At 37.6% G+C, this 15,078-nt stretch overlaps 1 protein-coding gene across 6 annotated transcripts in view; it reads left to right on the top strand.

Annotated features, from left to right (window-relative positions):
• Positions 1-15,078, top strand: part of TBC1D19 (TBC1 domain family member 19) — a 165,998-nt gene that overhangs the window by 136,514 nt on the left and 14,406 nt on the right. For all 6 annotated transcript variants that reach the window (XR_014311089.1, XR_014311090.1, XR_014311091.1 and 3 more), the window contains 2 exons: positions 10,014-10,046; positions 13,956-14,065. Coding sequence is in view for 3 of the 6 variants with exons in the window: in XM_082728405.1 (XP_082584531.1) it covers positions 10,014-10,046; positions 13,956-14,065 (143 nt within the window). In the remaining 3 variants the exon portion in view is untranslated. The remainder of the gene's footprint in view (positions 1-10,013; positions 10,047-13,955; positions 14,066-15,078) is intronic.

The raw sequence follows: 15,078 nt of genomic DNA, 5'->3' as shown, positions 1-15,078 counted from the left end.
GTCTAGGGTGCTTCATTTTCTTCTGCAGGACACTGACTGGGCCATCCACGGCCTTGCTTTTTTTTAAGCTTTCATGTACTTATTTGACACAGAGAGCGCAAGCAGGGGGCGTGGCGTGGCAGGCAGAGGAAGAAGCAGACTCCCCACTTAGCAGGGAGCCCTATGTAGTCTTGATCCTAGGACTCCAGGATCATGACCTGAGCCAAAGACAGATGTTTCACCAGCTGAGGCATCCAGGCCCAGGGCCTTCCTTTTGATTTCCCTGCAACAGTGCTCGAATCAGTTGAGTGCATTGCCTGGTGTTAAACTTTGTTATTCTCATAATTTTACAAGTGTGGTATTTATGAAATAAAAAGATTTTGAATGGGCACCTGGGTGGCTCAGTCAGTTAAGCATCTGCCTTCTGCTCAAGTCATGATCTCAGGGTCCTGGGATTGAGCCCTACCTCAAGCTCTCTGCTCAGTGGGGGCCTGCTTCTGCCTCTCCCTTTGCCCCTCCCCTGGCCCTCCTCTGCCTATGCTCTCTCACACACTCTCTCTCTGTCAAATAATAAAATCTTTAAAAATTTTTGAAGAAATATATCACCAAGATAATCTATTTTGACTGTATAAACTGATCAAATGTGTAATGACCTCATTATATATTAAGTATTCCTTTGAGATTATTGGACATTTCTTAAGATCTGCTTTTCGGAAAAGCACTATAGAACATTCCTCTTTCTGATAATTTTAAGTTGCATCCTGAAGAAGTCCACCCAGTAGAGTTAAGAACATGGACTTTATAATCCAACAGATGTGGGTTCAGATCCCAGTTCTGCCAGCTCACCCTGAGACCTCGGGTAAGTTGTATGACTTTGCCGAGCTTCAGATGCATCATCGATAGCACATGGATTAGAAGAGACACGATCTATAAAAAGGGCACAGTGACTAATAAGTAGCCAATGCTCAGAAAACGCAGTTGCTACTGGTGTATTTTGCTTCTTTGTCAACCTCTCCATGTGAAAGTCATACTTGGCATTCACAGCACTGATCTCTCCACGCACCTGTCACTGTGACCTCTCAGGTTCTTCCACTGGCCATCCTTCTCTGCCCCTCTTAAGTGAAGCACTGGTGTTCTCCCGTGGCCCATCGCACCCCAATTCTGCTGCTCTTCTTTTCACATGTTTTCCTCAGGCTTTTTTACCTGCTTTCTTGGTTCTGTTTGTTCATTACTCTAAAATTTACATCTGCAGTTCTCACCTCTAAAATAATTAACTCAAGCTTAACATATCTCAATATGAACTCATTCATTTCTCTTCCTCTACCCACTATTCAAAAAAAAAAAAAAAGGTTAAAAACAAGATGAAATTAAGAATGAAACAAAACTGTGCTTTTTCTCTCTCAGTTCGTTGTACTCTCATCTAACCAGTCATTCAAGGCCAAATGCCAGGTGGTCATCCTTTACTCCTCTCAGTCTTGCATCCCCTCATCTAGTAAGTCACCAGAGCCATCCCATTTTACTTTTAAAATGCATCTGGGACCTCTCCCTTCTCTCTCCTTCACTGTAACTGCTTTGTCTTCAACCAGGCTTTACCATCTCTAGCTTATTAATTGTAATAGACACCTCACTGGTCTGTCTTTTTCCAGCCTTTTCTAGCTTTGCTTTACTATTCACAGTGCTGTCTGAGTTTTACATCTAAAAGGAAAATCTCAGAATTGCCATTTTTCTCCTTAAAGTTTTCTTCAGGCTTACCATCTCTTTATAAGAGATGTCCAAGCCTCTCAGCCTGGCATTCAAGGACCTCTTTTGACTCAGGCCTCTACTCAGTCTGACTCCTAGCTTTCTATCTCCCCTTTTCCTATCTCACTTTTCTTTTATGATAGCAATACCAAATGATTAGCTACACACACGCACACACAGCCCTGTGCACTGTCAGAGCACTGTGCTGCTTTCTGCCTCATTCCCTCTCCGCTCTCATCTATGGAGAAGCCTTTCTTTCCCTGCTCTCAGGGCTCACCTCAGGCACAATCCTTTTCCAGAAGCTTTCCCCACATCCCCAGGTTAGGTTAAGGACCCTTTCTTTAGGTTCCCATAATATCCAGTGTGAAAATCTTTGATACCTCTTATTATATTATCTTGACATTATTTGTTTATGCTTTATCTTCCTTTCTAGATTGCAAAACCCTTGAGGTATAAGGCCATATTAATTTTTGTTCCCCCAGCATCTAGTCATCACAGGGGTTTAATGAGTATTTAATTGAAATAAATTAGAGGATTTTTAATTTTAACATTTATTTATGTTATACCTCTGACTCCTCGGAAACCTAATTTTCAGACAACTTTTTATGTTTATCCAAGAATCCGGAAATCAAAGGAAAAATACCTCTGAAGAGCCCAAAGAAGTGTCCATGGAGTCAAGCTCTTCCTCTCTCCATTCCTAGGAGAGCTTTTTCAACTTAGTTTAGAACATAGTCGGTTAAGTGTCCAACTCTCAGTTTCAGCTCAGGTCATGGTCTCAGGGTTGTGAGATTGAGCCCTGTATTGAGCTCTGAGCTGGGGTTTCTCTCCCTCTCCCCCCGCTTCCCTTGCTTGCTTATACTTGCACTCCCTCAAATAAATAAATAAATCTTTAAAAAAATATATTAGCTTTTACTTCACACACATGCCTAGCAAGCTCGGTTTTCCAGTGTTTATGGTGCCCTGCAAAACTAGAAGCATGGAAAGGGGCCGATAGAGATAGGAGAGATGACTAACAATAGTAGAAATGAAAATCAGAGGTTTCACAAAGGAAAATAGAAAAACGATAGACCAGCACATAAGAGCACTCCAGAAAATCAGGCTGGGACCATTTTATGTAAAAGCTTTTTAAAAGGTCTCACTGGGGTGTAGCATGCTATCATAATTTAAGACTTTTATTAGGAACTCAAGACACCAAGGAAAAATATTGCTGTAATAACAGTAAGAGTAGCCACCGCAGCAGCTGCCAGCGTTCTCCAAGCAGCACTGTGTACCAGGCAGGGTGCTAAGCACATAGATTATGTTCATTCATTGAATGCTTACAGAGCAGGTACCTTTGGACGCAGGTATTAATATTATTCCTATTTGTAGATAAGCTGAGGCATAGCATGTCAACTTGTCCAGCTGGTGAGTTTCAAAGGGTTTTGGGTTCAAAGTCCTTTGACTGCAGTGTTCTCCATCACCATGCCCTTTTGCCTCAGGGAAATGTTACTGTGTACACTAGAGTGTCTTTCAGAAGCTAAGGAAGGGGTAATATATTGAAACATACTGAAAAATTAGATGTATATAATAGGTTCTAAGAAGATACTCATTCAGAATAAAAGTAGTTTGTTGCTAAATAGGGTAAATAGGGTAAACCTACAGCTTTCCGTAAACTTAATTCTTCAGAATTATCTCTTCTTTCAGGTTATTTTAGAATGTTACCACAATCAGAGAGAACTCTCCTCTCTGGGCAATGAGTCTGAAGTTGCAGAATAAGAAGAGACAAAGAGTAGTGAGTGTGCTGTCCCTTTATTCTTTCCTCAAGGCAATACAAGGCAACATTTTATATTACTCACTCTCTTCTGCCAAAGATAGGAATACTTTAAAATCTTAAGGATACCTCTGGGGTGCCTGGGTGGCTCAGTTGGTTAAGTGTCCACCTTTGTCTCCAGTCGTGATCTCGGGGTCCTGGGATCGAACCCCGAATCAGACTCCCTCCTCAGCAGAGAGCCTGCTTCTTCCCCTCACTCTGCCTCTCCTCTCTGCATGTTCTCTCTCTCTCAAATAATAAATAGATAAAATATAGAAAATTAAAAATATAAAATCTTAAGGACACCTCTACCACCACTGCCACCAGAATTGGCCTGGCTTTCTTGGTCTCAGGGGTCCACACAGAGAGACTGTAGCCCACTGACACACTCTCTGTCCCAGACCAGACAGTTGCTTACCCAGGGGCACCTCCCTCCCTGTATCACCTTTCCTAGGGTTGAAATGACAGGCCATAGTGGCATTGGACATTACCCTCTCACCTCATTTGAGGCCTTGTTAGTGGACAGGCTTTTCTGTAGTAGATTCACTAAACAACTGGTGAGTAAAATTTCTGAGCTGAGGAGACTCTTCACAGGAATTACATAAGCTTCTCGTTTTTATTTTTTGTTCACTTTATATAACTGTATTCATTAAATACTTTAGTCCTTCTCTGGCTTTCTTTTCTATTCTAGCTGGGTGAGCTGCAGTCATAACCTGAGCACCTGCTATCAAGGAGCTTACATTCTATTGAGGGAGACAAACAATAAATAAGTAAATAAATAGCTAATGAAAATAATTTCAGAGAGGACATGAACAATAAAGGGGAACAAAAATTGATAGTGGGGGGCATGGCTATTTTAGGTCAGGTGATCAGAAAAGTACTTCTGAGGAGGTAGAATATGAACAGTGACCAAATATGCAGACTGGGCTGTGCAAAGAGGCAGAACATTCCGAAGAGAATAAACAGCCTGGTGAAGGGCCTATGACAGACATGTACCTGATGCTTTGAAGAATAAGATGATCTGCAGAGCTGGTGACAGTGAACAAAACATAACCTGGTACAGGGTGAGGTAGGAGACTTAGGGACCAGATCGGCTAGGGAGACCACTGATTGAAAATTTTGTCTAGTAAGTCCAGTGTCTGGGCTGATTCCTCAGAGACAGTTTCTGTTAATTCCTTGTTTCCTATGAATGAGCTATCCTTTTTAAAAACTTTAATTCCAGTTAGTTAACGTGCAGTGTTGTATTAGTTCAGGTGTACAATATGGTGGTTCAGCACTTCCGTACCTTTCTCAGTGTTCGTCACGATTTAAGTGTACTCTTGATCCCCTTAGGCCATACTTTCTTATTTCTTTGCACACCTGGTAACTTTTTTGTTGATAACTAGATCTCTTGACTATTATAGTGTGGTAACTAGGAATCGGATTGTCTCCCCTCCCCAAAATCTGCTGTTGTTTGTTGTGCACTAGTTAATGGTTTCATGACTTTTCTAAACTGCTTTTGTCAGGATTGTGTTTTTTGTAGGGAGTGCCCACTGAAGTCTCTGTTCATTAGCTTAGTGGTCAGCTGATAATTTGATAGAGATTTCCTTAAATATCTGACAGCAAAAGAAAAAAATTACCCCAGGCTATATAGCCTGGCTCTGCGTTGAGGTATTCTTTCAAGGCCAGGCCATTTGTGGTTCTACCTTAGCCTGTGCTTGCTGCCTGCACAGAGCGCAGGAGTCTGGCAGAAGTGAAAGCTGAAGTGCTTCTTAGGTTCTTTCTAGATTCCCCTGAATAGAAAGGAGATTTTCCCAGCCTCTTCCTTCCCTAGCTTCTTCCTTCCCAGGGTTGCCGGTCTGTATGGCTTGCCCCACCCGAGGGAGCTGTAGCGAGTATAATTGCACTTATAGGCTTTTGATGGTGGGTAGGCCACTTAAGCCCAGTCCCTCAGGTACCTACTAGAACCTACTAGACAGGTCAAGATACACAACCACAGTTTTTTGATTGAAGATCCATATTGTCCACTCTGGGACCAGCAAACTGCCTCGGGAACATGGGGAGCTGTATCTTCATAATTGCCACCAAACTGGACAATGGACGATGGTAGACAGATAAATTAAAATACCACAATGCTCTCTTTCCAAAATTCAGCTTCTCTTTCTTTTATTAAGCATTTCCTTGATTGTGAGGTTTATTATTATTATTGATTCCAGAACTCAAAAAAAGTTGATCTAATAGTTCTAGCCATCACCTTACAGAAGGACAGAGTTTTGGAGTCCCCTACTCTACTATTCGCAGTGATATCTCTTCTCCAGTTCCAAAATCATCCTAACTACTGTGTGGAATAGAAGTATCACTCTAATGTAAACTCCAAGAGAACACGGACCTTTTGAGGACCAACATATTTATATTGTATTATATTATATTTATGTATTATATTTATATTATTTATATTATAGAATCGTGCATGTCATAAAGTCACTCATTGCTCAGTAGACATCGTTGAATGAGAGAGCAAATGAATGAGGGAGTGAATATTGAAGAATATGGAGAACAAAAATAGAAGCAAAGGACAAGACTTAACAAGAGAAATACACATAGATTTTTGAGACTTGGGTAAACAGACACTACAATTTGCTAATACCATTTGTTTCCTACAAGAAAAGAGAAAATAATTAGTTGCTAGTGAACATTAAGCAGAGGAGTTTGGGGACTCTCGATCAGTGGTTATCAACCAAGGGTAATTCCATGTCCCACCTTCCATGCCCCAGGAAACATTGGCCAATATCTGTGGACACTTTTGGTTGTCAGAGCCAGAGGAAAGAGGGGTTTTACCAGTATCTCAGGTGTAGAGGCCAGGGATGTGGTTAAACATTCTGCAGTACACAGGATAGCCCCTCAAAACAAAGATTAGGAAAGGCTCTTGGAAAACATAGTGAAAATATGTCATTTTAAATCCTCTTACAAGTGTTGGGGCGCCTGGGTGGCTCAGTGGGTTGAGCCTCTGCCTTCAGCTCGGGTTATGATCTCAGGGGCCTGGGATCAAGCTCCTCATCAGGCTCTCTGCTTGGCAGGGAGCCTGCTTCCCCCTCTCTCTCTCTCTGCCTGACTCTCTGCCTGCTTGTGATCTCTGTCAAATAAATAAATAAGATCTTTTAAAAAATCCTCTTACAAGTGTCAAGTCTATAAATAGCAATGTACTTTGTCATCTTTATGAATTAAATAAAAAACATCTCATAATCCAAAATTTATTTGGATTTATTTTTATTTATTTACCTGTTCACTATGTGTAGAATGAGGATAACCAAAGGAAATTATTATTTCCAGAAATGAATACAATAAACTGTACTAAGTAATCCCAAATGAAAGAGTGTAAAACTTTGGAATGATATCAAATTGAGTAAGAGGTGAGATCTGTGACACAACTATAAATGCTGAGTATTAACAGAGACAGTGAGGAAATGAAGAGAAAATATTTAGTAAGTGCAAAGCATTTTAATATTCGGTGTATTTTCTGAGTCATATTTACTATTTATATCTTATTTAGTTCAAGATTTATTTTTGTTGACCATGCTTACCATTCTGAGCTATGTCAAAGGCCCATGAAACCATTACTTTTTTATAAAGTTATTCCTATTGAATGGGACAGGCAGTTCATATTTTAGACTTTCTTTAGATAGACAAAGCCTAGTATCTTAAAATAATCAGTTATGGCAGACTTGCAGAACTCTAAGGCCAGGGAAGAGATGGTGTCCCAAGCATCCTGACGCCTGTTAGAAGTACACTCTTGGATGATGGCCACGTGTATGAAACTTGACCCTTGAAAGGCTGAAGTGATGAGAGGCAAAGGAAAGGATTTTGGAAAACTGGCCAAGAACATGACAACCTCTGAGATCAAAGAAACGTTTTAGGCCATATGTGCCTGAGAGTGTTAATGGATTCGTCACTGCTTCTTATGCCTTCTACTTTTGTTGGCCAGAATTTCACTTTGTCCTTCCTCAACAGAGCAGACTGTGCACCCTTTTTTTTGGAATTGTAAGCCCTGGTTAATCTTACCTAATACTCACCAAAAAAAGATTTTCTTAGATTTAAGCTGATACTTAAAAGTGGTGCTGTCCCTTCTGAAAGCGTAAAATAGTTATAGTTGTGGAGCATCTGCTGTGTCCTAAATAGTGGACTCTTGCACTTTGAGGACATTAACTCACGTGTGCTTTATACAACTTGGTGAAGTTGGTCTTGTTTATCTCCATTTTCAAAAATGAAAATAGAGACTCAGATGGTGTCACTTGCCTGGAGTCACATAGAATTCATTCATACTCATGTCTGTATGACTTCATTGGCCATTTCTAATTTCAACCCTGAGTTTTTGAGAGCATCTTATCCTACATGTTAGTTACTTATTCGTAAGTGAATCTTACGCCTTAATGTTTTTTCACTTTTTAATTTTTTTTATTTGCATATCATTGACACACAATGTTACATTAGTTTCAGATGGCCAACATGCTGATTGGATAGGTCTACACATTATGCTGTGCTCACCCACAAGTACAGTGAGGCCTGTCACTGTAGAGCACGACTTCAGTACCACTGACTGTATTCCCTATACTGTGCCTTTTGGCCCCTAACTTATTCATTCCATAACTGGAAACCTATTTTCCCCACTCCCCTTTGCCCATTTGCCTGTCCCACTCCCTACTTTCTTGCCCCAGCAATCATTATTTTGGTTCTCTGTTGTATTTTATTATCTTATTTAAAAGACCTGATTATAAATCCTCAAATTTCCATCAATTTATATCTCATTTCTAGAAGATACTGTGCTGGGTGCTGAAGATAATACACAGTATGAATTGTGCCCCTTGCCTCAAAGAGTTTATAACCTAACTGCTTATAAAGCAGCTATAGATTTCAGAACTTGGGGGAAATGTGGGGGAAGTGCAGTTGGCCACAAGTCGTCTTAATATATGCATCCCTTTTTGTTGCCTGGCAGTTCATGAATTCACTCAGTATAAGCTTCCTAATTAAAAGTGTCTTGTCTGGACTAGGGTACTCCTATCCTTAGCAGATCCTTAATACATATTTGTAGAATATGAAAATAATAATAATAGTACCACCTCCATTTCTGACTGTTTTTCCCTGCTTGTTCAAATGTTGCTGCAGTAGTTTAACAGAGGAAAGAAAAAGGGTCTTTGCAGTAAGAATACTGGGATTTTGTATAATATCCATTTGCTTTGAGATGCAGTACTTAGAAAGATGTAATATGTACTTATATTTCTGTAAAGCATCAAAATATGTCTACTATTTATTAACTCATTTTCCTCTCAGTTTATTTTCAGATATCAACAATTTTATTTTGTTTTAATTTTATATTATTTTTATTTTTATTAGAAAAGTTAGAAAATACAGACTTTTTTATTATTTGCTAAAAGCCTATAATTAGTAAAAGAAACTAAATTAAGTAGCTGAGAGGGAAGGTAGGAAAAGATAGTCATTCATAAGTAGAAAAAAGATGCTCAACCAAAGATATAAACAGAGAGAGAGACTTGAAGAAAGATGGTGGGTGGGCCCTCAGCTCTCAGCCTTTTTTTTTTTTTTAAGGTTTTATTTATTTGTCAGAGAGAGAGAGAGCGTGCACAAGCAGGGGAAGCAGCAGGCAGAGGGAGAAGCAGGCTTTCTACTGAGCAAGGAGCCTGATGTGGAACTGGATTATGACCTGAGCTGAAGGCAGCCTCTTAACCTTCTGAGCCACCCAGGTGTCCCGTGTACCCTCATTCTAAGTGTTCCTTGGAACTTGAGCTGGTGGCTATCACATTAGGAATGTTGACTTGTTAATGTGAACCTAATCTGGTTTTGAATTTTTTCAGTTTCTAGAAGCAAAAAACCTTTACGTTGCTGAAGAATCTTAAACTGGAAGATCCTCCTATGTCCACTTTTCTTTAGATCTCACAAATTTTTCTGTGTTTGCTCTAAGCATAATTGTTAAACATAGAATTTTAGAGCTAGATGATATTTCAGAGACAGTCTTAGTTCCTGTGCATGACAAGCAGTTACTAAAACTCAGGAAGTCGGTGACTTTCCTGAGGTTACCCAGCTGTTTTGTATAAGCCAGCCACTTATCTTTTTAACAGATTGGGTTCTAATATACAGGATGAAGTTGTTTCAGGAAAGACATGATCTATTGACTTTCTGAGACCATTACAATTTGTTCTTAAACTTAGTTCTGATATGCTTTGTTCTGTTTTTGTCTTCTTTTTGTAACATATTCAAAGTTTTAGTTTTTCAGTGTTAGCAATAGAAAGTTAACTGGACTTTTTACTTGAAAACTTATAGTTTGTTTTTATACAGGTATTAAAAAGCATTTTTGTTTTTGGTGGTTACTATCACTCAGTCTTTCTAACATTCATGAACAAATGAAGCAAAGATAGGAAACCTTTCTATTTCAGTTTAATCCTCTCAAGTTTACCTAATAACTCAGTGGGTATACTAATTGAAAAGAAACTTTTTTTCTTTTCTTTTTTTTTTTTAGGTGTAATCCCTTTCCATGGATTTTCAATGTATGGTAAGTTGGGCTTTAAAATAGTCACTGTTTTTATCACACTTTAGAAAATTAAACATGAAGATCACAATTTATACCATTATCACCCACCCACTTAACAAGCTATCGTGAACATTTTTAAACATTGAGTTTAGTATTTGTTTATATCTCCTATTAAATATTTTAAAAGTAAAGTGTCCTCATATTTCTCAGATGATGATTGCTTGACGAATTAAAATCAGAACATACTGTGAAAGTGCTTCTGTGTTGACCAGTTACTAATCTGATAGAAACTAGAGATACATGTTAATATTTAGTTCTCATAGGTGGAAAATGAGGTTGCTTAAATTCCCGAATTAATTCTCCTAAGTCTTTTACACAAATAATAGGTCCGAAAGAATGTGAAGGGAGGGCCAAGACTGAGTTCGAGTCTATGCTTTCTCCAGACTACTGACATAGACATCAGATTTCACTGAAGGCTTGCACATCCCAAGGGACCATGTGAAAAGTGCACCTTCAGGCATGAGGACCCTGAATGCCTTCCAGGCTCAGGTGTCATTGAATGAGGAATGCAAGAAGCTTAATGAAGATGAGCAAGAGGAAGAATGCTCTATACTCCAATGAAAATAATTTTTAAATTGTCACACATTGCATATGAACAGGTGGAAGAGTGTTGTCTCCCCATCTGCTATCTCCCCACCTTTATACTAAATAGAAATACTTTAATGTTTTGCTTTTATAAAAGGAATCAGTGACACATTAACATTTTTCTTTGTAAAAGCCCCTCTTTGTATTCAGCATCAGACAATAATGGTGAAGGACAGAAGGTTAGATTTTTTAAAACTAGCAGACAATGGAAGGAGTTCAGAAGACCTAGGAACATTGCATTATGCTACCCTTGACAGTGTTAATCACAGGCTTGAATTACAAGGCACTCTGCTTGCTTCTCTTGAGCAACCAAAATTTCATAACATAATACGGAACATTATAATCACCTTTCAGCACATTTCTCTTTTATAAATATGTGAGGAATTTAAAATAGAAAACCCCCAAAAGGTTAAGAATATAAAGTTTTATATCTAATAATAAAAATGTCTGCCTGCCTCTCTGCCTGCTTGTGATCTCCGTCTGTCAAATAAATAAATAAAATCTTTAAAAAAAAAAAATGTTAGCCTGTTATCTATTTTATTTCCAAGAATTTTTCAAGTAAACAGTTTTTAAAAAGTGAACTTGAGAGATTTGGAGGATATTAATGATGTTATAAAAGCTTAAATCTAGTAATTCTTAGGGAACAAAATACATCATTGACTCTGTCTCTGCTTATTCCCATGCTTACTTAAATAGGCAAAGGTTTAATGTTCACTAAGGAATTAGATGATGCAAAATGTTTGATACAGAGTTTCTTTATACTATTTTAAAAATGTATGTTAAGCATCCACAAACACCTTAGCAACACCACTTATTCAGAACTAGTGTATTAGAATAATCATCCAAGCATCCCCAAGGACTCCACATAATACTTTACTAATTCAGTTTTAGCTACTATGTTTCTTAATAATTATATAATACTTCTCTCATTAAAAAACTGATTCAAAACTTTTTATTTTTAAACTGGCCTTCCCATCGTTTGATGATTTCACCAAGAAATTCCTATGATGCCATATTTAATTGATTAAAAAGATAATGAGCTAATTCATTTTTATGGAAGAAACAAATGGGAAGTGTGCTATAAATAAAAAGTAAGCTCATGTAGATTTCTTACATGTCACATATAAAGGACTAAAGCTTTTCCAATTCATAGCTTTATAAGGGAATACAACACAAACAGTAGTGGTATCTTAAATAATAACCAATTTTAAAGGTTTGTATTATACATGTTTGTTTAAAAAGTGCTGATTTTAAAATTATCTCTTTTATTCCTTCACTGGAAATGATAATTAATGAGTACTGAATCCATAAAATCTTTAGATTCAGATTATAGGTTTTTACATATCAATAACTTTCAAAGTTAAAGGGAAAAATGCATAAAAAGGTAAATAAATTTCAAAGCTTCACTTTGAATTTATAATAATGCCATGTATTTATGCCACATTGCTTTTTCTTAGGTTGTTGCAACTAGAATGTGAATTATTCTTTTTAAGTGTGTAGAATACATTAATTTGGGCTATTTTAACAAAGAGCAATTTATTTTGATAGGAGAGTAAGTTTTTAAAGTTAGTTTTAAAATGGAAAGATATGCCAGTTAGTTTTTAAACGTGTTTGTATATAATTTAATTTTTTTCTTTATATATAAAAGTAGTTTATTTTTGTAGGTATTTATTTACTCCCCTAAAATTGATTTGTCTCTCTTCTTCAGAAAAAGTGAAATCTCGCCCTTGCAATGCTAGCTTTTGATGATTTACTCATCTATAATATTGTGCACTGACATTTATTCCAGATAGTTGAATTTTTATTTTTGTAAGAGTTAAAAATTATTATCATTTTTTCCTTTCATTTTTTCAAAAAGAAGTGAGTTGAGTTGGCTTATTGCTTTCCCTGATAATTTAACTGCCTACTGCCAGGGACGGTATTGATGGATTATAGAGCCTGAGAATTTCTAACTTGTCCATTTTATGTCATAGCTAAAATTACCCAGTAAGTCATTGTGTTTTAAAATTAATATTTAGGTAATGCAGTTTTATGTATCTGCATTATGAATGTGTTCATGCTGCATAAAATTCTCAAGGTTTGAAAAGATGAAAAGCATGACCATGTCAGTCCAGAATATCATGTTGTCACATCAGCATCTGAGATGAGGACTTTTGACATTCAGTTTTGGGATGTCTGATTGAGTTGACTCACCTGTGCTTAATTGCCAAGAATTGGGTGCAAAGGAAAACTTAATTCAGCATTTATTAGAGAAATAAATCCTCTGCCTGACAATTGTTTTATTTTAAGCCTATAAAAACTTCTTTGTACAAATGTTGAGATAACGCCACTCTCAAGGACCAGTTATTCTAAACTGTTAATCAAAACTTTTATTTTCGGGGCGCCTGGGTGGCTCAGTGGGTTAAGCCGCTGCCTTCGGCTCAGGTCATGATCTCAGGGTCCTGGGATCGAGTCCCACATCGGCCTCTCTGCTCAGCAGGGAGCCTGCTTCTCTCTCTCTCTCTCTCTCTCTCTCTCTCTGCCTGCCTCTCTGTCTACTTGTGATCTCTATCTGTCAAATAAATAAAATCTTTAAAAAAAAAAAAACTTTTATTTTCAAATTAAATTAGTTGAAGACCGTGATTCTAAATGCTAGTCATAAATCATCTTATATTTTACTTACCTCACTTCCAAAATAAAAAACTTTGAAAAACCTTCTGTATCCTTTGTGGAACAAAGTGAAAATGAATGATCTCCATCTCATTTTCTTACTATTTCAATTTTTAAAAGAGAGCTTGACTTTACCTAGTTTTTAAAGTTACTTTGAACTTTAATATCCCTCTATATGTAATTCCACTGTGTCATTCCATTAAGTTGGGTTTATGGTAGTTTTTAATTACCCCTTTCTCTATCATTTTTTTTAAAGATTTTATTTATGAATTTGACAGAGAGAAATCACAAGTAGATGGAGAGGCAGCCAGAGAGAGAGAGAGAGGGAAGCAGGCTCTCCGCTAAGCAGAGAGCCCGATGCGGGACTCAATCCCAGGACTCTGAGATCATGACCTGAGCCGAAGGCAGCGGCTTAACCCACTGAGCCACCCAGGCGCCCCTTCTCTATCATTTTTAAGGACTGAACTTTTTACATGTGTATTTATTTCCTTTTCAACATGGAGAAACAATATATATGATTTTAAACTTGTCGTTGAATGAATATTACTATAAAATATTCTTTCATGTTTCATTAACTTATTTTCTCAAATTGTAATAGTTCTGCAATGTTATTGATTAATTTCTTTATTCTTTCAGTTGCACCACTTTGTTTTCTCTACCATGAACCTTCCAAATTGTATCAGATATTCCGTGAGATGTATGTGCGTTTTTTCTTCAGACTCCATTCCATCTCTTCTCATCCTTCTGTAAGTTCATAAAAATTGGATCAAATTTGACTCTGATCTGTTTTCTTTCCTTAAGGAAAAGTCTGCTACTTAGTTAAATTGTAAAGCAGCAAATTTTAATTTGTAATGTCAAGCAGCATATTCCTACAGAATAAGTGAAATTGAAGAGAAGAAGAAATTGATATTTAAATATTTTTGGTGATAAATAGGGAGGAAAAGGGCATTTATCAATTGCACTTACATTGTCTTTTATCTGTTAACTGAAAAATCATATAAAAATGTCTTTATTATTCACTTTGGCAAGGTTGCCTACCCTCTTTGAATGCTGATGTCCTCATCTCGGAGATGAGATTAGTATGTTTCTCTAGGGCTATAGACTGCCAGGGTAGCACTTGGCTCATGGTGGGTGTTCAGTAAATAAATGACTGCTGTTTTTATTACTATTGTTGTGATTGTCATCTGTTAATGAAAATCCAACATCTATTTGTCACTTATTTATCATTTTCATATTTGACTAATTATCAGTTACCATACTAGATAACTTCTTTGTGTTCAGTAGATAGCTCCGTTGACCTCTAAGAGGAACCTACTGGGAGTCGAACTTTTTTTTTTTTTTTTTAAGAATTTGTTTATTTATTTGACAGAGATCACAAGTAGGCAGAGAGGCAGGCAGAGAGAGAGAGGGAAGTAGGCTTCCCACCAAGCAGAGAGCCCGATGCGGGGCTCCGTCCCAGGACCCTGGGATCATGACCTGAGCTGAAGGCAGAGGCCTTAACCCACTGAGCCACTCAGGCACCCCAGGAGTCAAACATTTTTATCTATTTTATGTTTCCTGGTCCTCAATCACATCTTTTTTTTCTACCCATGAGCCTGAGTCAAAACAGTATTTTACTTTAATTATACTTTTTCACCTTTGGGCCTGCTCTGGTCCACCTGTGGTTAACTCAGCTGATGCTCCAGAAGAAACACTAAATGGAAATGTATCAGGGCTACCAGATTTCCCTGAAGAGAATACTCTGTCACTACTATTAAAT

This window comes from Mustela nivalis (assembly GCF_964662115.1).
Source record: "Mustela nivalis genome assembly, chromosome: 4".
NCBI lineage: Eukaryota > Metazoa > Chordata > Mammalia > Carnivora > Mustelidae > Mustela > Mustela nivalis.
This window is presented reverse-complemented; position numbering and strand designations above follow the sequence as displayed.